General features: G+C 40.7%; 2 protein-coding genes across 7 annotated transcripts in view; one reads left to right on the top strand and one right to left on the bottom strand.

The window, feature by feature from the left end:
• Positions 1–25,848, top strand: part of LOC108600797 (protein trachealess) — a 28,374-nt gene extending 2,526 nt beyond the window's left edge. Inside the window, exons 2-12 of one of the 6 annotated variants that reach the window (XM_017988572.1) lie at positions 6,808–6,840; positions 7,000–7,047; positions 17,641–17,876; positions 20,870–20,937; positions 21,028–21,301; positions 21,457–21,578; positions 21,855–21,932; positions 22,453–22,646; positions 22,708–22,814; positions 22,874–23,021; positions 24,154–25,848. In XM_017988572.1, coding sequence (XP_017844061.1) covers positions 6,808–6,840; positions 7,000–7,047; positions 17,641–17,876; positions 20,870–20,937; positions 21,028–21,301; positions 21,457–21,578; positions 21,855–21,932; positions 22,453–22,646; positions 22,708–22,814; positions 22,874–23,021; positions 24,154–25,522 — 2,677 coding nt within the window. In that variant the 3' untranslated portion in view covers positions 25,523–25,848. Of the gene's footprint in view, positions 1–6,807; positions 6,841–6,999; positions 7,048–13,537; positions 14,609–17,640; positions 17,877–20,869; positions 20,938–21,027; positions 21,320–21,456; positions 21,579–21,854; positions 21,933–22,452; positions 22,647–22,707; positions 22,815–22,873; positions 23,022–24,153 lie in introns of those variants that run through there. The other 5 variants (XM_017988573.1, XM_017988575.1, XM_017988574.1 and 2 more) reach the window with 5 other exon arrangements.
• Positions 25,849–26,436: 588 nt separating this feature from the next.
• LOC117134795 (translation machinery-associated protein 7 homolog) lies at positions 26,437–27,089 on the bottom strand. The gene has a single exon (XM_033293686.1). It carries the CDS (start codon positions 27,024–27,026, stop codon positions 26,853–26,855), a length of 174 nt encoding a protein of 57 aa, XP_033149577.1. The 5' UTR covers positions 27,027–27,089; the 3' UTR covers positions 26,437–26,852.
• Between the last annotated feature and the right edge of the window lie 26 nt (positions 27,090–27,115).

Here is a 27,115-nt window from a genome sequence, read left to right as displayed (position 1 = left end):
ACCTTGGCGAAGACATACGAAAACGGCAAAGTAATATTAAAAGCAACAAGCAACGAATTGAGCCAGCAGAACAGACGAGTGAAGCGAGTGGAGTCGAGAAGAGTCGACAGCAGAAACAGCAGAAATCTAAACTGTGATTGTCGAGAGAGCCCCCCGTCGGTCTCTCTGGCTTGGCCGCCTCAATTTCATTTTAGTATTTTTTCCCATTATTTTCATTTTATTTTGTGTGCAATTTTTCTTTTTACTGCAATTCGTTAAAGCTGCATATTAAAAATTACACTCACCAAAATGCAGGGCACTAAGAAAACAAAAAGAGAAATAAATATGTATGTGATCTAACTGGAAAATTGCGCAGACATTTGAGTTTTTCATTAAGCCGCTGGCCAGAGCCATGAGCCAAGAGCCAAGAGCTTTGTGCCAGCAGCACGAACCACATTTTCATTCCGCAAAGCGATCGCCGCCACAATTTTCCACGGTTCTGCCTAGACCCAGCCCGAACCCATCCCGGACCCCCCTGGTCAGCAGCAGCTTTGCGGTTTCGAGGTCGTCTCCACTCTCTACCCATCCTGGCCGGGCGAAAAACCATCATTTTCACAATTTATATATGGAACGTGATTGGTGGAGAGTTGCATTTGGCTTCGCTGGGATTTCGTTGCCGCTGCCGTTGCTGTTGCCGTGTGGCCAAGTGGGACTCCGAACGGGAATAGGGGGAGTAGTGCAGGTCGGCCATTAAGAAATTGCTGCAAAGCATAAAGAGCAAAATGAAAACCGAACAAAGGCTAAAGCAACAAAACTCAAAACTCAACTTCTCAACGCGAGAAAATGAAATAAAATGCAGCAGATTATGATTGCGATTATTGTTAAGAGAGTGAGAGAGCGAGAGGGACAGAGTGAGAGAGAGAAGCTTGCGGAATGAGGTTTCGAGGGCGGCAACCGGGGAGTTAACCCCAGTGCTTGATGATGGGAATGAGCAGACATAACATACTATATATAAATGCCCATATGTGTATCTGGCCAGAAGAGCTAAATGCCTGGCTTACTGCCAGTCAAGATAATAATTAAGATTTTATGCTGACAGCGCTGTCGATACACTTGTCTCTTATAATTATTGATAGCTCTAGGCAACAAGCAAGACACTTAAATATTAAGTATTTCTATATAATTTTTGATAGATAAGACTCTTCAAAATTAATCTTGAAATTTAGAAATAATATAGCTTTGCTTATAGAATTTTTTAAAATTAATTTTGAAATAATCAAACACTCAAACCCAACAAAAGTTGGATTAATATCAATATGGGTATAATTAAGTAGGTTCTATCCTTGAGCAATTTTGCTTTAATTAAGTAGAAATATTTTACTGGAACGATTGTATAAAAAATACATTCGGAAAACTTTAATTTATTTAATTACTTTAAAATATTGTCAGTTTATTAAAACTGATAAATTCAGAATTCGAAAAAGAAGCAGCTTATAAACTGAATTTAATCTAATTTTGTTCATAGCTTTCGAACTTAATATTATTTGTGCCATTGACGAACTTTTTGATTTCTACTAATGGTAAATCAGTTTACGTTACTTTCGCTGTCAGAACTTTGCTCGCAACTCTGTCCCATTGCCATTGATCGTTTGCTAAGGTGTTATAAGAGCTCCACCCTAATGCATTACCGGCTACACTTGCAGCAGCTTCAGCTATAGCGACAGCTACAGCTAAAGCCTCGCCCACCAAACGCGGCACAGCCCACGTCACATTCAATTAAATTATGTAAATGAAGCGCAACACTTGAGAGAGCGCGCAGGACAAAGTCGCTGCACTTGGAAATTGAGTTTGCCGACAGATCTCTGTAAGCCAGCCAGTGGTGCTCCACCCACTGCGCCGCGGGCCAGCCAAGACACAGACTCAAGACTCCAGACTGGTTGCAGCTACAAGTAGAGTAAATTACAGCTTTGGCAACAGCAGCGACAGCAGCAGCCGCTTGTTGTTGTTGTTTGTGTTGCAGTTGCCGCTGCTTGATGAGCTTGATGTTCACACAGCCGCCAGGCATAAAGCTATTACACACACACACACACACAGAGCCACGTACACACAGACACATACTTGGCTGATGTCCTTGCTGCCGGCAAATTCAAAGTGAGCCAACAATTTCATCAACGCCAGCTACTGCTACACCCCACACCCCACCCCACCAGCCAAGCAACCAACCCACCTACCCACTTGTTATAGTTGCTGCAGTGTCTTGAGGTAGCGCGTAAAATTAATTGAAATTCATGCCATGTTACAATAACAATGATTAAACGGCACACACACACACACACATACGCATAAACTGAGGGGCAGGCCCTTGGTCGAACCCTAAGCACCTGGCAGTTGCTTTTACTGGTTGCTGTTGCACTTTTTCTAACTGCAACACACCCAAAGTGCAAAAGTACAAATCCCTGTGCGGAATACCAAATGCCAATGATTAACGTCGATTCATAAATCGCTGAAACGCACATTCGAAACTTATCAGCCGAGTTGCTTAAAATATCCGATCCAACTGCCGATCAAATAATTGAGATAAAACGCAGCGGCGACTTCGAATACACTAGAGCAAGTTGTAAATCGAAATTGCTAATTATGTGCTGCGGTTTTTGCCATTGAAGTGCACTCAGATCTATTTAAGATAAGCTAAGTATGCCGAGTCGCTCATTAAGTTGATTTCGACAAAATGCTCATACCCGAAACTTTAGTGTATTGGAAGCTTTACGCTTTTCGCAAACTTTTGCCATCTTATAAATATGTATGAGCAGTTTCGAAATTGTTGGAATCCCTGGCGAGCAGACAGCAAAAAGAGGCAGCAGCAGCAGCAGCAGCAGCAGCAACAGCCAAAGCAACAACACAAGGTCGGTAAGAAGACAGGCGGCGATCAAGTCGATCAGTTCGAACAGCAGTTCGTCAGTCAATGACTTGGCCGGCCGATCGGGCAGGCAGAGACTCTGGGTATGGACGAAGGCAAAGGCAATCATTGATCAGCGGAATTTAGAGCGAAAATTTGATATTAAGGCCAAGAAATCAAAAACCAAAAACAACAACAACAAATTACTTTAAAAAGGAAGCAAAAAAAGCAGCAGCAGCAATATATATATATATATATATACAACAAAATTGTTAAAATAAAATTAAGCAGAAATAAACGCCCCAATATGAGGCAAAGACCGAACCGACAAGCTACCAATTTATCGAGCCCCAATGGCCCCAGCTCAGCTCCTGCTCATCTAGTAGTTACTTCTGTGGGCTCCAAGGCGCGCTGGCGTATTTCGCTTTAATATAAATAATTGTTCACGGCTACCGCAAGTGGTGGCGGCCACAAAGTGCCCCAGCGACGCGACATTACAGCCCAGCCAGCATCTCTTTTGGGCACAATCAATAATGATAGATCAGCTTCCTCAGCTTGGCTTCGAGTTGGGCTTAGGCCTGTCAACAAAAGCGCGCGCGTGCGATCAGTGTCCGACCGCAAATCGCTTTGGGTGCTTTGACAGCATCATTCAAAAATAAATGCGAGCTGTTGATCTTTTAAGCAGCGCGATCATCGCTGCAAGCCAACAACAAAGCTGAAGGTTCCACAGTGGTTACAAATTGCAAAAAAAATATAGCTAATATTTAATATAAGCTACAATCGAATAGAAGCTTTAGTTTTTATTTGAAATTTATATTTCAAACTAAATATATGCTAAGCTAAAATCAAATAAAATAAATGTAGCATAAATATGCATTCAAATATGAACTTCTCAAACACGTGTACGAATTAAATTATTTTCAAAAATATTATTTTTTATGGATTTTCAATATTATTTGCAACAACTTTAACAGATGCTTCAACGAATTGATTTATAACTCGATCAGCAAAGCTTTAATTGTTTAATGATTTGTATACAAATTAAGGATTATTGAACAGTCTTTGATTTTGACAAATTTTTCTCCTAAAATATTAAAATATATGTTAAAGAAATATTTAGTATTTTTTCTTCGAAACATTACTTCATCATATTTTTAATCATATTCGCTAAATCTACAGATTCGCTAAGTAGTAAATAGTTCTGAATTTGTTTCCCAGTGTTATTGTTAGCTCTAGTTTTTAATTTTTAGACCTAGCTTACAATATTCATTACTTTAAATTACATTTGAGCTGTGCTTCAATTTTTAGTTAATCAGCTATGCCTTGTAAAGTAGGCGCAACAGCTATTTGTGGGCGTGTCTTTTAATTGGACGCAAATTTTGTTGCCTAGTTAAATGTGAAGATTACACACCTTATTATTATGAAATATGTTCCATAATTATGGCCACTTTGGGCGGCTGTGGTTGCGGCTGCGACTGCGACTTCGACTGTGGTTGCCAAGCTCTTAATAGTTGCAGCCCTTATGTAATTTCAACTGCCACTCGAAGAGGCGAGGCGAGGCCCTCCAATGCAGCGCCATATATTGACATAGCGGCGTCTCTGCTGTTGCGTCTTGGCGACAACGTCTCGTTGTCGTCGATGATGTCGATGATGATGATGATGACGACGTTGTCGACGACGGTCGCTGCTCTCTGTTCTCTGGCTGTGGTGGCTCCTGTTTTCCTTATGCCACTTTATTTATGGTGCGGTACAAGTTTTTACGCACTCAAGTGCTCTGAGACTAATTGGGCACGAAACGCAATCAAAGTGACGACAACGACAACGCTGCAGCGCAAAGAGAGCCACCAAACCACCACCGAACCACCGAGCCAGCGAGCCAGCGATGTGGCAAAAAGCAAAGCCCACAATTGAAGCGATCGAGCTGCAGAGTCAGGAATCGCGTATCGATCACTTGAACTTTATAACGCTGATGAGGCTTTGATTTGTGGCTGCCAGCAAAAATACTCATAGGCCGGGCTCTACTACTTGCCGCAGTCTTGGTCGTTGGTTGTGGCAAAATAGTTGGGCCATGTTCTACACAATTATCTGTTATTATCAGCGTTTTCACTGAACTCTTTGCTTCTTCTTGCTGCTGTTTAGTTATTTTGTCTCTAGAGCGACAATGACAACTCATTGTTTGAGTTGTCCCCCCAGCCCTGGTCTGCAACTCTTAAAAATAGCAGCCACTGTGCTTGCTATGCCAGCAATTCGTATTCCCCATTCCCCAGATTGATCACTTGTTGAGGGAGAACACGTGTCCTACAGGCCCAAGATGCTGAGGCACAAATGGAGCTCTGACAACGTTCAACATGGTCATAAACATTAACGACAGTCAATAGCAATAGTTAAAAATATTAAACACAACATACTGCATATGGACGAATACAAAAACTTGCATAAACAGTTATTTTTATTAAATTATTAACTCAAATTTAAAGTCCATTTAAATTGCACTAAAGCGAAAAGTAGAAGCTGAATTTGAAGCTCTAACTCTGACATTTTAACTCACGACTACAACTTATTTCAATAATAGAGTCTGTTTAATTCAAATCAAATAAATAATTCAATAACTATATTGCAGTTAATCTGTACTTTCTGAATTTACAATTAAATTTATTTATTTACACTCTAAATTCTCTGAGTTAGCACAAGCTGAATTTAAATTTGTAAATAATTATTACAGCTTACTCTATTCTTAACTCTCTGAATTTAATATTAGAGCCAGTTTAATTTAAATCAAATAACAAATTCAATAACTAAATTACAGCTAATCTCTACTCTCTGAATTTATAACTAAATTCAATTAAATTTATAAAGAACTAACGTAGTCTAAAGCAATGCTAACCAATAGATAATAAATTCAGACTACAGAGTTTGATGCAGAAGAATAAACCCATATACAAATTGGTTGCTTTTAGAAAAACAGAAAGCAATCAATTTTAGCAATTAAAACGTTTTAAATGATTCAAGACTTTTAGCTAGTAATATTTAAAAGAGTAATAACAAAGTGAGAGAGGCATTGAGAATTGAAAAACTAAACTTTTAGCTAAATTATATAAATTACAATAGTAATTCAAATAAATATCAATGGATTTCCAAAAAAAACTATATTAAAATTTTAATTTTTTTTAAATTAAAATTGCCAACTAATTAGTTTTGACTTTTGAATATGCGGGCCGTTCATCAATAGTTTTTCATTTAAGCACTCAAATCTACCTTTGCCTCAAGCTTTTGCCAATTACTTCCGCTGTTAGCTATCACTCTGGGTATATACGATCTATAATTATTTATATTTGAACTTGACCTACGACTAACAAACTCTCCGAAGAAAAAGAAGCAGCAAGCTGAAACTTATGAATATTATTACAATTTTGATAATTGCCCATTGGCGCGTCGAAGTCCATTTGGTACCCTTCGGAATTGAAAACCGTTGCGCGATGCGTTGCGATCGAATTTAGGGTCAATAAATGCGCGAATTTCGATCGAAACAAGCCAAACATTGAGTGAGGGGAGGGGTGGGAGGGAGGAAGATTTGCCGGCAATGATTTACGGTCTGTTCAGCAGTATGACGAAAATTGTCTGGCGCTGTAGACACAAAGCGAGAGATGCGGGCACGAAACGAAACGGAGCGGGGGCTGCCAAATCAATAAATTTTGCGAATATGTGTGTGTGTGTGTGTGTTGCACTTGATTATAAAGCTGCGGCGATAATGCGCAGCTCTGTGGCAACTTGCGTTGCAATTTGTGCGCCAGATTGTTGTTTATTAGATGATTTTCACATCCTGTTGACCTTGCCAATCAGAGAGAGAGAGAGAGAGAGAGAGAGAGAGAGAGACAGAGTGAGAGTGAAGAAGCTTAAGCCTAATTTGTATCTTTTGTTTCTTCTCGTTGCAGATATCGCGAGGATGCGCTTTGCTGGGGTGACAGGTGAGTTTTCTGCCACGCCAGCTGGCACATTTTATCGGCTAATTTAATTTATTTAGAAAATGCCAACGTTTTTACTTAATCGCATATTCAACAGGCTTCAACAGCTAAATACATTTCTGTATATGTTTCTGTATTTTCTGATTTGCTGTCTCTTTGCAGAAAGTCCATGGAGGAGATCGGTGCCGCTCAGTCCTCGGTGAATGCGCGGTAAGTGTTAATGTTACCGTAAACGATTCAGTTCGATTCCCCTGCCTCCCTTGAAGCGACCCCACAGCTCTCATGCAGCTACTAACTGGCGGCTCGATCAGCGCCACTTGGCGACGCATTTGTTAGCATAAAATTATTGAATGCCAATGCTAAGACGTCGCCAGCATCGCCGCCAGACGTCAAAGGCGCATGTCGCTCGCATCTATGAGATACTTCAGACTTCCAGACTTGGTCGAGTTGTACAAGTGCGGCTTAAAGAAAACCGTTGGCTGCTGCTCCACCGACCATAAGGTCTGGCCATGCCAGCTTTGTGGCTCAGTTTGTGCTCAGAGCTAAACGCAACGATTAGCGTTGCTCGATTATATTTTAAAAATAGCTTAGAAAATATGCAATTAAAATTCGAATAAATGTTTTCGTAGTTTTAGTGAAATATAAATATAAGTAAAAGATTTTAGAAGCTAAACTTTCTGCATATGATCGCGAATTTATTTTCCAATCGAGGGAACTATAGAGCTGTATAAAAATTTTGCTTATTTTAGTTTAATTTCAACCCAATTTAGAGTATTTGGGACTCAACAGCTGGCAAAGATCGAAGCAAGCAACAATAGAATATAATAAATTGATAGATGTCTATATCTATAACTTAAAGCGCATTAAGTCTTCGATTAGACTTTGTTGTTGTTGTTGCTGTTGCTGCTGCTGTCAGTTGCTGTTGTTTGTCTGTTGTCTTGTTCTCGTTGTTATGACATTTTACATTTTTAATGGGAATTCTCACATAAAAAGTACAAATATCAGACTAATTGGATTTATCTCGAGGCTGTCGCGCGTTGTCACACTCTTTTTGCCATGCTTGGCTGCTTGCCGGAAGATGTTGCACTCATCAAACGATGCCACATTGCCAGCCAACTGAAATCCTAGTACATGTTTCTAGCTTGGAGCTTGAGTGCTAGCCCACGGCTTGGCTTGTTGACAATTAGCAGCTGGGCAGGCCAACTGTGAAGGGTACACGCACCCAGTGAGTGGCAGTCCCAATTCCAATTCCAATGAATCGATCGATCAACAATGAGAGCAACAACAACAACAATGCAACAATGAGGTAAAGTTGCATTGCTTAAATTGATTTCTGCAATTAATTAAACAACGCAAATGACAAAAAAAAATTATATGCCCCTTACCCTCTCTGCTTCTTAAATATCAACGCACAAAAACGATAACAACAACAACAATAATCCTTGGAATGCACTTTGCTGCTGAACACGCTTTCAGCTCGCTTCAACTTGTTTGTAGCATGAACAAGACTAAAACAGTAGGAGGCTCTCTGTGCTACCTTTTATTCCAACCCTTGCCGTTTTTTGTGTAGATTTTATGTTTTTATGCACACTGACATTTTGCTAAAGTATGCGAGAGGCAAAAACAGTTCTCGATCAGCGCGATTGAACAGTGTCTGTCTGTATGAACCACAAGATCTCAGAATCGACAAGTGCTAAAGACATCCAATTTAGTATGAAGCTTATTTTGGACATTTTTAATAAGTTTCCGTCTGTATGAACCGCAAAATCTCGGAGTTGCCAAGTGTTAAATACATCAAATTTAGTGGCGAGTGTGTCTTGTAGTTTTAATATTACTTTTTACCCCCCCGGAGCCCAATATTTAGTGTATATGGCTTAAAAAATGTTGATAACTTATAAGAATAAATTTTATGCTTAAATTTAAATTTCTTCTAACTCTAATTTGTTATCCTAACTCTTCCGCCTTATCTTAAGTAATGTTTTTGCTTATGAATTAACATATTTGACTACATTTTCTGCCTTGTCGTTCCACTGTGCTCAGTGTGGCCTCGTTGAATCTTCAACGTCATTATTATCGCCTGCGCGTTTTGCACTAGATTTACTTAGTCAAAGATGCGATGGTGGTAACGACGGCACAGTTACTGAAGGTGCAAGAATATTAACCACACACACTTACACACACACACACATACATACATGGAATTCATTAATAATTCTCATCACAACTGCGCAGTTTGTGTCGCCACAGTTTGACGGCTACGGTTTGGCATGTGAATTATTTGCAAAATACCAGAAAAGTGTAGCCAATGAGTTGATGGTGAGGGGGTTGGGAGAGGGGGAGTGGTCACTCTTGATACTTGCGTTTTAGTTTTTGCCTTTCCATATAAAATCTATGGCTTGAATAACGGCGTTGCCAAGAGTCAATGATTGTTGATCAATTTCAATTGATTAAGCAAAGTGTGGCTACACTTAAATTACAGAGTTTCAAATTATAATTGAAGTTGATTGATGTTAGCTTAATGTTAGCGCAGATATAATGAATCAATTGCATAAATGTCAAGAATAAAAAACTTAGATTGAGCAATTTATATATTTTGTAGTCTGTGCTTAGACATCAAATAATTTTTTTAATTAATATTTTTGTTTCAGCAAATTTATTTATTTTATGTGGAATGTAATGTTCAAAATAATGAATTATAATATACATAATAATCTTCTACTCTGGACTAGTTCAGTATTATATCTAAATAAAATATTGGTTAATGGTGAGCTTGAGTAATTTTAATATTTTTAGTCAGTGCTTAGAAATAAATTATTTGCTTACTTCTTATTTATGTTTTAAAAAAATATTTTAAATAGAATGAAATTTTCATTTTTCATAAATGAGCCCTGATATATAAAATCTAAATGAAATCCAATTTAAATATAAATAAAATAATTTTCTTATTCATTTTTTTTCGCTTCAACGAAATATTTTATTAAGAATGAAACTTTCAAAAGTAATAAATTAACTGCAGCCCTATGATAAATAATAATCCTTTACTCTCTGCTAATTCAGCATAAAATCTAACCCTGCTTTTTATTATATATCCCAAGAATATTAACTCCCAGTGTTGTGGCTAAACCCGGAGCTGAGAACATTTCATCAGAAGCACGCTCAGTGTGATAAAAATCTTGCTCCCGCGACTGCGACTGCGACTGTATCCAATTTCCAAAGCTAGGCAGCTTCTCTTTTTTATTGCTTAATTGTTGCTATGTGTGTTGTGGTTAGTTCTAATTCTTTCTTTACTAAATTATGAATCGTTTTGTGTGCGTGTGTGTGTGTGTTTCGATTGTGTAACAGTTGCTGCTTACAGTTATGGTACCTTTCACTGAGCCATAAAATTTGAGGCTGACAACAGATGCGACAAGCTGATAAAACGCATTTCACTGCTACTCGAAGTGAGGAAGGAGGCAGCAGAAAATAAAAACGAATCATCTCGTTGTGTTATTTTATCACCTGTGTCAGTTTTATTGCTTTCTCCTGTGGGCCTGAATCGCAGACAGATTGTGACAGATCAGTGATCGCAGTTAGTTTATTGCTTCCTCTAAGCCACTGAACCGTTTGCTGTGGATCCTTTTACACGCTTATGTGTGTGTGTGTGTATATATCGATTCATTTATCGATCTTACGCTGGTCAGTGCAAAAACATTTTTTTGTTTGTTTTGATTTTGAGCAAAAAGCTATTTGAAATGAATGCCTCGTATGTCCGAGAAAACGTGATGGATATGTATTTGCTCTCTCGCTCACTCTCTGGGTTGCTTCCTGTATGTGACTGACTTTAGACGTTGCTGCCTTTGGGCGGGCAACTGATTAGAGCGAGGCACTTGCATACGTGCCCGGCTGGGCCCATTCATAAACTCACGCAACAATTGGCAGACAGTTGCGGCGGACGATGGGACGGACGGACTCCTGACTGGAATACACATTTAGTGCGTTGGGCGCTCGCTCAACGCTCGTCGCTCGCTTGGTTGGATTTTTCAGAAACGGAAAATGAAACTGAAACCGAAACCGAAATGAAAACTCAAACTCATGACCAATAGTAGGTCCATCAACAGCCGCATCACGCACTCGGCCCGGCACGCACCTTTATATGGCTGAACTGGAGGCGGAGGCGGAGGCGGCGCCCCGCACGCATCGTTGCACGTTCCATGCGTCCACATCCATGGCCATTGTCCTCGAGGCATTGGCATCGCCATCGTCATCGTCATCGCATTGGCATCCACACGCATCAATTTCCGACCTACACTGACTGGTGACTGGCGACTGTGACTGACTCGCTCTCAGTCCAATTTCAATGTCTGTGGCTGGTCTGGTCTGTGCGCTGTCTGCACGTGGAATTGGCTCTGACTGCGAACCGGAAGCGGGCCACGTTCACGTTCGATTTTTATGGCAACTGGCGCTGAATTTTAGTTCCTCATTCATTGTCTACACCTTCACCTACTCTCCATAGCGAGGCAGCCCACCCCCTTTCCACCATTTGGCCGCAACCTCAGACTCACTTGTAACCATGTTCCGCGTCTGGCACTTGGCACGTTTCCTTTTTAAAATTCACAATTGCCGCCAGCGACGCGTAATTGTGGGAGAATTCGCCACGCCACGCCAACTTGTCCGTCCGCCCGTCTGTCTGTCTGTCCATTCGCCGTTGTCTCCTGCGCTCTCATCAAGCTCTGCAACTGGGCTCAAGAAATCGATCACGTCTCTCTACACATGTTCCAGTTATGTTACGCTTTACGTTGCGCTTACGTAATTGGAACTGCTTGCTGCTCTTGCATGTGAATGTCGAGGATGTGAGCAAGAAACCCAAAAGAGTCTCAACCAGTCATAGAAAATCGAAAGGGAATTAAAGAGATTTCCTAACATGATTCCCTAACATTTAAATATAGAAATATTTAATAGGCATATTAAAATTTAAAAAAAGGATTTCACAAGATTTTTCAAGTAGGTGAAACATTTTTGAATGGGATATATTCAAAAATATCTAAAAATTCAAGGAACATTCGAATTGCAAAATTAAAAAGAGTAAGCTAATAATTTTTCTATTGAATATTTTTGACTCTCTCAGACTAAAACTGATAAATACAAGTAAGCTAAACAATAATTAGTTCCAAGAAATTATACAAATAATATTAAAGCAGAGCTTGATAAACCAAAATTTAAAAAAGGAAGAATTTAAGTTAAGCCTCAAGCAGAATATAAATTTTCCTAAATATTTCTTCGTATTAAATTTTCAATTTACACTAAGCGAACTTCATATTTACAAATGCTGGCATTTCTTTTGCCACATGCAATTAAATTTCAACTTTCACCCAGAACAAAATGGCCGCCAAGACTTTCACATGCCGTGTGTGGCCATTGATAAAATTAAACAATTTCTGGAATTGCTTGAAAATTATTATAAAAACATAAAAGCCAGGCCAGGAGAGAGAAAAAGTAAAAATACAAAACTCAATGTGTTGTCTGTGCGGGCTTGGAATAATAAAGAGTCTACGCTGCTGTAGCTGCTAGAAAAGGGATTTGTTTGAGGGTGGAGAGATGTACCTGGTACCGCTGTCAGGCAGGCAGGCAGGCAGGCAGGCAGGCAGGAAAGGCTCGACACTCCCGCTCCTATTAGGGTTCTCGAGCTCGGGCTTTGGCCTGTTCCACCATTGGCATTTTGTCATTGGCATTTCAGTCACATACACAAACACACATAAAAAGCCAACACAACAGACACAACTCCCACACAAACACGAATACAGGCACACTTACACGCACACACACATGCACGTTGGGGGCGTGAGCGAGAGGCCAACACGGCGAAAGAGCCGCTAAACAAATTCCCAAATGTGTAAAGAAGTAAACTAATTGCTGCGCGTGACGCAGCAGCTCCAACGAAGTATATAAAAGAGCGAGCGAGAGAGCGCGAGTGTTCGTGTGCGCGGGAGAGCGAGAGCGAGCGAGAGAACGCGAGCGTAATCCAAACCAGTTTCAGTTCACAATACAACGCCAGCACGTACACACACACACGCACACACACGAACTCTATAGAGCTGGGCGCTCTTCGCTCTTAGCGCGCGCTCTCGCTCTTTCGCATTGTGAGCTCTCATTTGGTATGCGCGCTATGTTGATTCCGATTCGACGGCAGTCACGTCCCGCCCATTTGCACGCACACACACACACACACGATGCGAGCGAGAGCCGCCGCGGCGACGAGAGAGCGAGAGCCAGAGCTTGCGGCGAATTGGAGCGTGAGGCTGCTTAAAATGCTACTGGTGCGCCCTGCACATGACCAGGCGGCGAGTCAGGTGCTCACACCGATAGAGACGCAGGCTGGGGCTGGCGCCGCAGCCGCTCACGTTCGTTGGTCGAAGTCAAAGATGTCACCCCCAAAAAATGTCTAATTGTGTGCGTGACGATTGTTGCGAGTGAGCGAGCGAGCCAGCACGCTCGCGCTCTCTTGTTCGCTCTCTGTCTCAGCTTAGAGTGCTGCTGCTTAGCTCTGCTGTGTGTGTTGAATCGGGGGTGGGGGTTCAGCCCTAGGCCGAGGCTGAGCAGCAGCGCTGCCGTTTTTGTTTCTTTTTGCTTTACTTTGGTTTTGTTCGTGACGCGAACGTGACTCTGAATTTATTCTGCACGTACTCGTCGCCCGCAACGGACGTACACAACGTAGTAAACACATCATCTCCGTTCTGCTCTGCTCTGCTCTGCTCTGCTCTGCTCGGCTGCTGGCTGGCGCGCAATTCAAGTTCTTCTTCATTTACGTTACTTTCATCAATGCGGCTGCAGTTTTCACGTACGCTGCCCGGCTCTGCAACTCTACTACTGTCTATATCCGTATCCGTGTGTATCTCTATCTGTTTCGGTTTGGGTTTCTGTATTTGTGTGCCGAGTGTGTTATGCGTCTGCCCCCCAGTGCGTGCGTAATTGGCGCCCATTTGTTTGCAGGCCGCGACGCGTCCAAAAAACCCGAACCCGTACCCTAAATCCGTAAACGCAAACGCAATCTCAATACTCCCGGGCACGGCTCTTCGTCAGGCAGTCAGTTGCAATTTCGTCAGCGACGTGCCCGCCCGGCAAAGAATTAACTGGCCAAGTCAAGTCAAGTCGTCGGCGTCGATGGCTGCTGCTTGGCTAATTTGAATGCCAATCGAACTGACATTGACGTTAGTTTTTCCGCCTTTCCGTCTGCCGTGCGTGTTCGCCGCAGTTCGTGTGTGTGAGTGACTCTCTGTGTGTGTGTGTGAGTGCGTCCAAGGATAATTGAAGACAGCCACTGACACGTACGCGTGCTACAATTGCCAGACACAGACAACAACACGCTCCAAAAAGGATGCGTCGTTGACCTCCAGTCGTAACCAGAGTGTGCACACAAGTGCGAGCGAGATAGCCAATCTCAGTGTGCCAAGCAAACCAAAACAAATCCAAATCTAAGTGCAATATTTGAAAATGTGCCAGTGCTAGTTAAGTCTTTAGTGTTATCACCACCTTGAACCCCAAATCCAAATCAATCAAAAGCAAACATCATGTTGCCCTATCAGGCCGTGGCCATGGACTACGCCGGCTACCAGCGACAGCAAACGCCAGGACACCCAGGCGGCCATATGGTCAGCTCGCTGGGCATGCCCGCGGTGCCATTCACACACTCCTGGATGGTGCCCACGCAGGATCTCTGCGGCATGCCCTACAACAAAATGCCAAATCAACATCAGCCCGGAGTTCCGGGCATGCAACAGCAACCCATCGAGCCAGGGTTAGTTGACACGGGGTAAATGAACAAAATTACAAAACACTCAACACTAATAATTCAATTCTTCGCACTAACTTGGGATAAATAAAAGTTCCTTAAAGTATAATGTACATAAAACTGTCTAGGAAAAAATATATATTTAAAAAAACGCTTGTGGATATTTAAATTAGAAGTTCTTCTGGATATTTGTGGGAAATGAAAGCTTTAGTAATTTCTTTAACTGATTGTAAATGATTTTTAGTAGACACTTTTATAAATTATTTACTAATATATAAATCTGTTTTCTTCTAAGTAAATCAAGCAATTATACTCAATATTTTAATGCAAGATTTTTGCTTAATATTATAAGTATTTTGGGATATGCTAAGCAATTTGAAAGATAGCAATTTTTCGATAATTTCTGTCTTACTTTATTCAATAAAAATTCATATTGTTTAAGCGCTTTATAGAAAAAATTCAAACAATTAGTAAGCAATACTTTTCAATAATATAATAAATATAATAGAAAATCGAAAGATATTAAGGTTTTGATTACTTCTAGAACTAGAAATATTGCTCTAAGTAACTATTTGTTTTAAAATAATAGTAAATGCTTTGCTTAGAGTTTTTTCTTTCAATTTTCGTGACATTAAATCATAAAATTTAGATTTATTTACTGAATTTCTACGAATTTAGTATTTGCTCTTATCCCGCTGCGTTCGTTTTGTTTAAAAACAAAACAAGCAAACTGATAAAGACATAACGGCACTTCTCACAGTCCATAAACAATGATTACCGCTTATCCTTTTATGTTGACATTTGTGTTCTTGTGTGTGTGTGTGTGTGAATCAAAAGTGAAAACAAAAAGAAAATCTGTAGCATTTGCTTTTGGCCCGACCCCTAATGTCGATCGCATGATTTTGATCGCTTGATTAGCAAATTCGCAAAAGTTGCAACAATCTTTAGATCATGTAATCCGCTTAGAGGCCACAAATAAGCCTTGAATCAAAATAAACACAATATTGAGTTCAGCGGCAGATTAATCAAGTGGAAAATCTTCAGGTAAAACGCAGCTTTGAATGTTTCAAAATGAAAGCTAATGTTAAAAACAGTGGCAATTCATTCATTTCGCTCTCGCGCCTGCAATTTTGGCTAATGACGAGCAATTTACACGCCCGTTAGTTGGCAAATTGCAGCCCCTGTTTGGCAATTTTGTGCAAATTAAAAAAGCGCTCGGAAATCATTTATCAAGGCGACACCTTGACGTTGTGGCTGCTCATGACAAATGTTAAGGGATCTTTAAATGTGTCATGTCTTCGAGTCTAATTTGAATGCCGTTTGTTAATGTTGATATTGGCATTGCTATAAAGATTAATGTAGTTTACTTTACTTCTGCAACGTGTGTCCAATTTTATTGAATTTGCAGACAGTCGCAGCAGCAGCAGTTTCGTTTCAATAGGTTTTTTAACCCAGACGTTTAGTTGGAAGCCCAGGTACAAACTTGTCGCGCGTAGTTTCAACACACAACGCACTTTGAAATAAAAACTAATTAAAAGGCCAAAAACTGGCTTGGCCCGTGGCAGACGCATGTTGTACGGGTTTTTTGCCTAAGCGGTTTCGTTTTAATTATCAAAAATATTTTTATGCCACAACACACAAGTTCGAGAGATAAACATCAGCCGATCCCCCCACTAAAGCTGCGGAGCCGAAGCAGAAGCCGCACTCACTCTCAAATTAAACATAACCAAAGAACGAGACTCTCGAGCCGAGTGATGAGCACATTTACAGATGCCCCACAGACATTAAAATAAATTTAAAAGCCCACAAAATGTTCAAAATGAGCAACTGACTAAGAAAATGACAAAAGCGTAGGGAGAACAACTAAACACTCTAACAAGCGAGACAATAAACTGAGAACTTAGCTATAGCTTAAAAAATAATAGTCAAGATAGAGTTAAACACGCTTCAATTATAAAGCTGTAGTCTATTTAAATCTTAATTGATTCAAATATTACAAATAAATCATTTAAAATCTATTCAAATCTAAGCATAAACATTAAAAAATCGCTTAATAATTAAAATAAACATTTAAAGAAAATATCAACTAAACCAAATATAATTTATAGTAAATTTTCTTTGTCATTTTGAATGTCAATTTAACAAAAGAAAAGTCTCTACATGAATTTAATAGACAAACCGACGACCACTCAAATCTAAATTATGTCTTAGAAATTAATACTTTGAGTCGAAGTTTCTACACAAGTCTCTCTCTCATTTATGATCAACTCATCATCTCTAAATGTGGCTTTGAGTCTTTAGACAAAGCTCTAAATTATTCACTTAGACCCCAAAACATTGTAGAGCATTTTGGAAATTTCACTACAAAAACAAAACATGGCTTAAGCCGCCGACGACGACGACAACAAAGATGACAACAAACTTAAATTATGAACGCTTAAAGCCAAGTTTCTGACGAAGCTGATGGCCAGATGCTTGCGCACTGATAAACCACACAGTGCCAACTGGCAAAGCGGCAAAGTCTTTGAGCCACTGCAGCCGAATGAAAAGTTTGTGCATTTAGGGAAATAAAGCTGCGACTGCCTCGAATCCGTATCTGAGCGTCGGTATCTGCCGCAAATGCGACGTTGCGAGCTGCTGCTGTTTGAAAACTTGAGCTGCGGTCCAAAGGTTGCGCACAATTGAAAATCTGTAGTGCATAGAAAATGAGTTGGCCAAGAACTGAATTGAGAGCCGATCCTCTAGCCTCTAGTGTGAGAATTATGTTGCACTGTTCGACTGTTGAAAGACTGACAAATGTGTGGCAATTAGTTGGGACTTGGCTTGACACCATTTCATCAACAACAATGCAGCGTGGGCAGCCGCTGGAGCGAAAACAAATTGCCAAATCGCTTTGACTGACAGCTAGACCGACAGGTCTCCCCCTCTCTATTCTTCTCTTGTTGCATCTTTGTTGCTGCCATAAGTCAGTGTCTACTTACGGCTTATGTATCAATATTTATTGTAGCTAATATGTCAATTCATTCATGTCATTGCAGCATCCTGGAGCTGCGCAAGGAGAAGTCTCGGGACGCTGCGCGCTCGCGACGCGGCAAGGAGAACTACGAGTTCTATGAGCTGGCCAAGATGCTGCCGCTGCCGGCGGCCATCACCAGCCAGCTGGACAAAGCCTCCATTATAAGACTGACCATAAGCTATTTGAAATTGAGAGACTTTTCCGGACACGGCGATCCTCCATGGACGCGAGAGGCGTCCAGCAGCAGCAAACTTAAAAGTGAGTACAAACAAAAAAATATAAAAAAACATTCTTCTGCTCAAAGTTATGAAAGAAAAAAAAACTAGAAAACAAACTTAGAAGATTGACGAAAAACTAAAACAGAAAACATAATTTTTAATTTTATATTGATTTTGAAATAAATTGTAATAAATTGTAATTCTACTTTTTGGTTTTTACTATTTTAAAATTTTCTTTCTTATAAAAATTTAAAAAATATAATTTACCAAAGCCAAATGTAAGAGTTCCAATGATTCAAAAATATTTAAAAATAGATTCTCATCTAAAATATTAGTATTTAAAATTCTAAAAGTTTTATTCCCTGATCATAGCTAAAGTTACCTTTTTTATTTTCATAATTAAAGTCCCTGATCATAACCATAAAGATCTTTCCGCTTTCTTATAAATATTTCATTCATTTACATCCTCAAGTGCACTTAGCATAAATATTCACAGTTGTCAACATAAGTTTGTTGTCAACTGGGGGTACAGACGGTACTTTTCGAGTCGTAAGTGCAGTGAAATTTTTCCATGCTCATTTGCATTTGCGACTCTACAATAGGCTGATGGCATCGAGAGCGGGGGGGCGGGGGCGGCGGCCATATTGTCCGCCATTAGCCAAATGCAAATGAATGAGCAATAAAACCGAAAGCAGGAAACACCTTTGCCTACATTTTGTAGTTGGCAACAAAGTTTGCAGTTGAGTGAAATCAAAATATAACAATTTGTCAACTCGACAATTTCTATGGCACACAAAACGCAAAAAGCAAAGCACAGCAAATAATAAAAAATAAATACATTAAACAAATTATGCGCGCGCACCTTAAAAATAAAAATAACTCTTTACCCAGAGTTAGCTTCTTGTTGCTTTTGGGCTTTTGGCTTTTGGGGCCTCGAGAGCTACCAAATTAGCATAAAATATCGCTATTAAGCTAAATTCATTTTATTTACTGCGCATGCGCGGCCATTTTGTTTTTATTGTTGACGTTGCCGTTGCTCACGTCACTTGATCGGATTTATTGTCAGTATAGTTTCAATAGCAGTAGTTGTCATCGCGGGCATTTCAGAAGGCTAAGCTCTATGGCTGGCTGACTGGCTGACTGGCAGTCAATGTGCCTATAAGGCTTACTAATCGAGGTCTTTAAAATGGCTTATCGACAGTCATTAAAAAACAATTAATGGGGCTTGAGTGAGGAGTGATGTATTCGTTTTATATAGAAAGCTTCAGTAACATCGAGAACCTTAACTTCTGCTACTAAAATCATTTCAAAATATTCCAAATAAATGGAAAGTAGAGATCTAGAAAGAATGAAATAAAATAAAATGTTTCTAAAATGGATTTGGCTTGACTTACTTGTAAATTATGCATCTAAATTTTAGTTAAGAGGAGCTCATGTTTTCTTTTTTTTTTATTTATTTTTATTTATTTATAAGAAATTAAAAAACTTACTAATTTGTAATCTTCAAAGCTTATGAGTTAATTTCTCTATAATGGATTGGACAAAAATAGTTAAGAGACCTAATTCCAACTTTTTTGTTTTTTAATTTACTTCCCAATTTGTATTTCAGTATTATTTAAAATTGTCTTAATTTGTAGTACATATTTAAAGTTTATAAGAGTTAAAAATATAGTATTAAATTCTATAAAATAGGTTTGAATTGTTGCTACTACAATATCAAATTGTTTTTGTTTCAAAGTCTTTTTTATATTCAAATTTAAAAGCTTAAGCTTTACGCAATTTAATCTAACATTAAAATTGAGCAGTAAACAAACTCGCCTTTAAATTTCTAGTATATAAAAATGTTTTGCAACTGTTGTGAGTTGAATTGTTGCCAATAAATTTGTTAGCAGACAGTGTCAACAGCTAAAGTCATTGGCTCGTCATGCATCGCTGGCTTGTTGGCCACGTCAACGTCGAGTTATTGTCACGTCAAAAGCATTCCAAAAGCCAAACAAGCGAGCAGCGCTTGGACTCGAGTCGCTGCCAAGCAATGGGCAACTGGCAACTGGCAACTGACTAAAGGCAAATGGGTAAACTGCAATGGGCAGCTGGCAAAGCCAAAAAGGTACAACAGGGCACTAAAAAATAATCCAAAATCAATGGGGCGTTATGTATGGGCAGAGAGTGGGCGGGAGGCGGGGCGAAGTGTTCAAGCGAATTGTATTATTATGCGAAACTAAACCCAAAAGAGCCAGCAACAAGCTGCGGGCAATAAAAAGCACTTCAATTTGACCCACAGACTGGAACTGAGACCGAGACTGAGCTCGAGACGCAGCAAAAAAAAGACGCACACAAAAAAATATTTATATAAATTATTGAGGATGATGTTTTTGTTTGGGCGGCTGCGAATGTCATTAAAGCCACAGTCTGCCCAGCCAGCCAGCCACCCACTCACACTCCCACTCTGGACGACACATATGGCCAGCGGAAGCGGAAACTGTTTGCCAACTTAGCGCGCCAGCATTGGAAACCGCTGGGGATTTGCCATACAAAGGCCATGAGTGGGCGTAGGAGTAGGGGGAGTGGCGTGGACTAAAGCGATTTGCACTTGTGCGAGTTATGAGCTGATGTTGGTCAGTCTGGGGGTTGCTTCGGCCCTTTGCTGTGGCCCATAATCATAAAATTCTATAATTGAATTAAATAAATATGCGGCGAGTGAGCATCAGCTGAGAAAATATTGAACACTGCGAATATTTATGACACTGCGGCTGCGGTTCAAATTATTAAACATTTTTCTGCAGAGTCATAAATAAATGAGAACTTAACTAGCGTCCTAAATTAAATGAATATAATTTCACATAATGTTGATAAAAACAAACAAATAATTGAAGACAATATTATTGATAATAAAGCATAAATTTGTTGCTTTAATTTCATCACATAATGAGGATTGAGGATTGCCTATTAAACTTAACTTTATTAGCAGCTTTGCCACTAATTTATGATTCTAATATATTTATGTATTAACCATTTGCATTATCTCAATTCCAGGTGCAGCCATTCGACGCAGTCCCGCTGTTGATTTGTTCGAGCAACATCAGGGCACCCACATCTTGCAGGTAAGTGCGCTTAATCAGTTGAGTGCGAGCGAGACAGCTAGAGTGCTGTCAGCCATTATGCAAATGTGTTTAACTCTTTTCAACTTTTAGTCGCTGGACGGTTTCGCTTTGGCTGTGGCAGCGGATGGCCGCTTCCTGTATATATCGGAAACGGTGTCCATCTATTTGGGCCTGTCGCAGGTGGAGATGACGGGCAGCAGCATATTCGATTATATACACCAGGCGGATCATGCGGAAATCGCCGATCAGCTGGGACTGAGCTTGACGAGCGGCACCAGCGGTGCGGGCAGTGGCAGCGGCAGCGGCGCCGCTGGGCTCGCATCGCCCACATCGGGCGCTTCCGATGATGGCAGCGGCACACATGGTACGAACAATCCTGATGGTGAGTCCGAGTCCGAGTTGTCGATTGCGTCGAACAGTTTGTCAAGGCGCTGGGCGGTTTAATTTACACATTTAATTAATTAATTGCTAAAGTGCAAGTAAAGATTTATAAATTCTCTATGTTTGTTCTGCTTGCAGTTGCTGCTTCCATGACGCAGGCATCGACGAGTGGCTACAAGGGCTACGATCGCAGCTTCTGTGTGCGCATGAAGTCCACGCTGACTAAACGTGGCTGTCACTTCAAATCCTCCGGCTATCGGGTAAGCTTCCACGCCCTCATAGTCTAAGCTAGCTTTAGTTGTACTCCTATTCACATTTTATTTTTGTTTCTCCACATTTGTCGTTGTGTTTTCTTTTTGATTTCTTTTGTATGTATTGTAGTGCTGCTAACCTTTGATTTGTTTTATTTGTTTGGGTGGGTTCTGGGCTGGGGCGTTGTAGGGCATGTAGACTAACCTAGTTTGGCTGTAAGCTTGTAAGCATCTTTCTGTCCATTATGTATACGTATTACCATCCCATCCACTGCTTATCTACAGGCCAGCGATGCAACGAGCAATTGCAACGGTAACAATAACAATGGTAAAAATGTTAAGAATCCGGCCTCGAACTATTCGGTACGTATCAATTGAAATCAGTACAACAAAACGCAAGGAATTGATTGAAATTAAAATTTACAAATTTATCAAATCAACTACAACTACTTACTAGTTAGTTTATGATTTATTAAGGAGCGCTGCTCACCTTTTTATAATTTACAAATTTTCGGCCACATTATTAAGCTGCGTAAGGCAATGCTAAACTGATTTTAGATTGATCAGTATCGAATAAAGCGCGGCCCCCAGCGCAGGCAAACTCAGCTTCATCTCTCTCAACTGCACCACAACAACAACAAGAACAACAATCATCATCATTATTACAACCGCTCAGTCAAAAGCAATAAGCTTTTGTCAGCTTGCATTAAAGAGAGAGATTGCAGTTAGAATTTTCTCTTAGAATTCGCTCTCTCCTGCAGCACTTAATGCAATCCGACAAGCCGTTGCTTATTAAACCTTTTTACTTTATAAAGAGCGCGATAGAAAGAGAGAGTGAGAGAGTGCGCTAATTGAGTTTTGTCTTTGCTTTGTACCGTTTTAGGTTGTGCTGCTGCTTTGCAAGCTGCGACCCCAGTACACTTTCTCGCATACGCGTAAATCGCAGCCGCCTCTGCTGGGCATGGTCGCCTTAGCAATTGCATTGCCGCCCCCCTCGGTGCATGAAATTCGCCTGGAGTGCGACATGTTTGTCACACGCGTCAACTTTGACCTGCGCGTTGCCCACTGTGAGCCAAGGTAAGCATTGCCGCTAAAGCTAATTAAACATTTTATTAATTTGCTATTTCTATTTTCATAGAGTGTCCGATCTGCTTGACTATACGCCCGAGGATCTGGTCAACAAAAGTTTGTACTCACTGTGCCATGCCGAGGACGCTAATCGCCTGCGCAAAAGTCACTCAGATTGTAAGTTTTATATTTTACTTATGTATAAGAATTCAATTAAAGTTTCAATTGCATTGCAGTAATTGAAAAGGGACAGGTGCTTACCGGCTACTATCGACTGATGAACAAGAGTGGCGGCTACACTTGGCTACAAACCTGCGCTACTGTTGTCTGCAGCACCAAGAATGCCGACGAGCAGAATATTATTTGCGTCAACTACGTTATAAGGTGAGTAAAGAAAAATAATAACAATAATAACAACAGAGTTAGATATTTGTAATAAAACAGTATCTTACAAATATATATTCAGATCTCTTTATAAGCTCAACCTCATTTAATTGAGATTTTTTTACAAACGATCAGTACAAAACTCTTTGAAAATGCGCCAGCAGCGCAGTCACAGTCGCAGTCGACGCATATTAAAATACCATACATGCTCTTAGCTAAAAGATACCAATATTGAGCTTCAAACTGACAGCAACAACAAGAGCTACAAGCACCGTTATGACAGAGCGCGCTGAACTTAAAGCAAGAGCGCACAACTAAAGTGCGTATCAAATTATTTAAAGCGACACCAAGCGGGTGAATTTGAACTTAGCTTAAGAGAAAGAGTAAAACAGTACACTTACCGCTCATGCACATGTAGATTTGCTGTTGTATTTGTGTTGTATGTACACATTTACATATAAGTTGTGCTTCTTTCATTTTATTAAGCACTTTGCTTGTTAACTTTACACTAAAAAATCAAAATGGCGCATTGCGCTTTGAAAAGAGAGAGCGGATGCTTCTCCAATTCATTTCTCATTAGTTACACTTTTTGCGCAATAAAATAAGTTACATTTCGCATATTGATATATTGACACTTCAACAATAAGAAACTCACATAAAAAAGGAAATACAAAGGCTTGGTAACGAACGCGCCTAGCTTAAGAGAAAAAGAGCGCGCATTGCACTAAGAAAATATTAAATAGTTGCAATTACGCGAATTTATAACTTAATACATAGCTACACATGTGCATTATCTTATATTAAGTTAATTAAACAGATTGCTCACAATTTTACACTTGATAATGCTAATTAAAACACAAATTTTAGTGGCGAAAAAAAAGAACAGCTTCCCGCGCGTAGTCTGCTTAGAATTTTAACGGTGAATAACTCAAGTGTCATCTGTAGTGATCAGTAAGGCGCAATTATGTAATGAGCATTAGCCAAAGTTGTTAATTAGCAGCTATCGATATAACAAAGCTATCGATTCATACGCAACAATAATCTTAAATATAAATTTGAATATTAGTTAGATCAGTCGTAAACACTTTCTTGCCTTTTTTTAAATCCATTTAATCCTTTTATGTATTTGCAGCAATCGTGAGAACGAGAATCTCATTCTGGATTGCTGTCAGCTGGAGCCCAGCGTGGACAGCATTAAGAACGAGGAAGGTCTGGGCAATGACAAGAGCAGCGGCAGCGGTTCGCCTGGCGGCGATGCCAACACTGATGGCAATCCGCATCTCAGTGGCGACATGAAGCTGGGACTCAATTCACCCAAGACAGATGGCGACGGACATTCGCAACGTGGACGCGGACGCAGCGCCAATGCCACGCATGGTAATCAGCTGAACAGTCTGGCGCTGATTAAGGACAGTCCAACGCCACTGGGCGTGGAGGTGGATGGCGTGATGCCAACGACTGTGGCCACGCCCGTGCCTACGCCTACGCCCAGCAGCAGCAGCACGAAGCGGAAGCGCAAGAGCAAGGCAGCGCAGCAGGCAGAGGAGCAGGCGGAGCAACAGCAGCAGCCGCTGAGCAAGTTGCCCAGCATGGAGGCTAGAGATGGCGCTCAGCCGCGTAGCCGCCTGCCCTCGATAGTGGATGAGCAGCCTGCCGCTGATTCGGCTGTCAAGGATCTGGAGCACGCCATGTCCAAGCATCTGCCCTCGCCCACAGCCAACAACAACAATCAGCCCAGCACGGACTTTAGCGCCGATGCGCTCATCAAGCAGCAACAGCAGCAGCAGCAGGAGCAACATGATCTGAACGAGAAGAGCAGCACCATCCAATGGATTGGCACGCCCTATCAGCAGCCACCGCCTATGCCGGCCACAGCGCTGCTGCGTCAGATCTACGCGAATCGCGAGAGCGTCATACGCGCCACAGCGCGTCAGACTCCAACGGGCGCGGGAGTTTTCTATGGCGAGCAGCAGGGCGGACCGCTGCCCACGCCGCCTGGCAGCGAATCCAGCTATGAAAATCAATATCTGCAGCTGCACTCGGCGGCAGCAGCGGGTGGCCAGAAGAGCGTCAGCTCAGCGGACGCCTTCACCAATCTGGTGTCTACCTATGGCGGCTATCACAGCTCCATTGACTACCACAATGCCATGACGCCGCCCAGCTCCGTCTCGCCGCGCGACAGCAACAATTCGGTAAAGGCGCCGCCCAATGCTGCGCCGCCTGGTCTGGTGGTCAGCAGCAATGGTGGCTACGACTACGCTGATCCACTGCGTGGACAATATGCCACGCCTGTGGATGGCTCAGCGCCCACAGCGCTGCCGCTTAAGCCGCAAGCCTATTCGGCTGCAATGCATCCGCATGCTGGACATGCCGCCACCACCACCGAGGGCGGCGTCACCTACAGCAATCTCGACCAGCCGCAGTACTTTGCGCCGCACTCGAGCTTCCATCTGTACCACAAGGGCAGCCCCGCCAGCGGCTGGTACTCCACTCCCTCCTAGGCTCCGCCAGCGCTGCCCGCTTGCCAACTCCAGCAGCAACAGCAACATCAGCAGCAGCAGCAACATCAGCAGCAGCAGCAGCAACCACATCAAGATCGTTGGGACTTTGTTGGCGCCTTGGGCAAAGTGGCGCGCATGTTCTTCAGCGCACGCAAGGGTAATCCCTGAATACCTAAAATTGTACATAACCTCACTTAAAACAGAAATTTAAACTTTCAACCGATTTGCAATGCATATTCTAAGAGCAAATAGCGCGCCTATTGTTTGAAATTAATTTGAAAAATTTGTCTCATGTTAAAACATTTAATGTTGTTAAATAATTTGTAAGCTTGTAAATTAGAACAAATATAAACAAAACACTCAACCCCATTGAAATTATATGAAAAAAACAAAAAATACTCGGCATATTTGCAATCCCTAATTTAATTTAAATGCATACTTAATATAGCTACGAAACTTTTGCATAAGACTTGTATAGTGTGCCAACAAATAAATAAATAAACAATTAAATATTACGCACATAACATTTTATGAAACAAAAACAAAACTATGAAAATTAAGAAAAAACTCGTCTAAAAATCAAAATGCTAACTCCACAATATCTAATTGTTATTAATTATTTAAAATTAACTCTACATTTTTATAAATAACTTGTATGCTTATAAAAATATAATTAATATACAATATAATTAACATTTTTACAACATATCAAATGCTTCCTCTTCTAGATTACGATTACGCTCTAGCTCTCAAACTCACAACATTTACTTTTTTTATTTATACTTAAGAACAAATTCAATTAGTTTAACTTAAAGAAAATACAGCAAACGATATAAATAAGTATTATCTCTAAGAGTTATGGTAATGTTTTTGTGTTATGTTTTGCGCCTAAATTAAAAATATAAATAAATATGTATATTAAAAAACAAAGCGGCTTCAACTTGATTTAATATAAGGCCAATAATTGTGGGCTCAGATCAGATTAGCCTTGATTAATATAATATACATCGGCACATGTCACAAACTGACAGAAACGCATCAGTTTTTGATTAACATAAAAATCGCATAAAAAACCAATTTACCGCATTTGTTACACATCCCGTTTACCGTTTGAGGTCGTTTTTTTTCCCAGCCCTTCGGGTGGGATATGAGAGATGTCACATTTATTTGATGGCTTTTTAAGCGAACCCCATGGGCTGACCGCAGACTGACCACTGACAATTAATCATCATTCTACTGCATAATAGGAACTTATCCCAATTTATTGCCAAAAGAAAAGAGAGTTACAATATGCACTGTCTGTTTGCTTTATGTCCGATATGGCCTTGGCTTATTTTCCACCCATTTTGGCATTCTTCAGTCCTGCCTTTTGCTTAGCCGCATCCAAAGCCTTTTCTTGCTCTTTTAGCTTCTGCCTGTAAGCCAACTCCTGTTCGTCCATTTCCCTTGGCACTTTCTTGGGCGCTTTTAGCGGTTTCTTTTTGCCACCTTCGCGACTGGACATTTTTTGCTTTTATGTTAAATAAATTAAATATTACTTAAATTTTTATGTAAGTTGTGCACAAGTCTATGTTCAAGCTAATTCAAAGCCTA

This window comes from Drosophila busckii, chromosome 3L (genome assembly GCF_011750605.1).
Source record: "Drosophila busckii strain San Diego stock center, stock number 13000-0081.31 chromosome 3L, ASM1175060v1, whole genome shotgun sequence".
NCBI lineage: Eukaryota > Metazoa > Arthropoda > Insecta > Diptera > Drosophilidae > Drosophila > Drosophila busckii.
The sequence above is the reverse complement of the archived record's forward strand: the minus strand, read 5'-3'. Positions and strand labels throughout refer to the sequence as shown.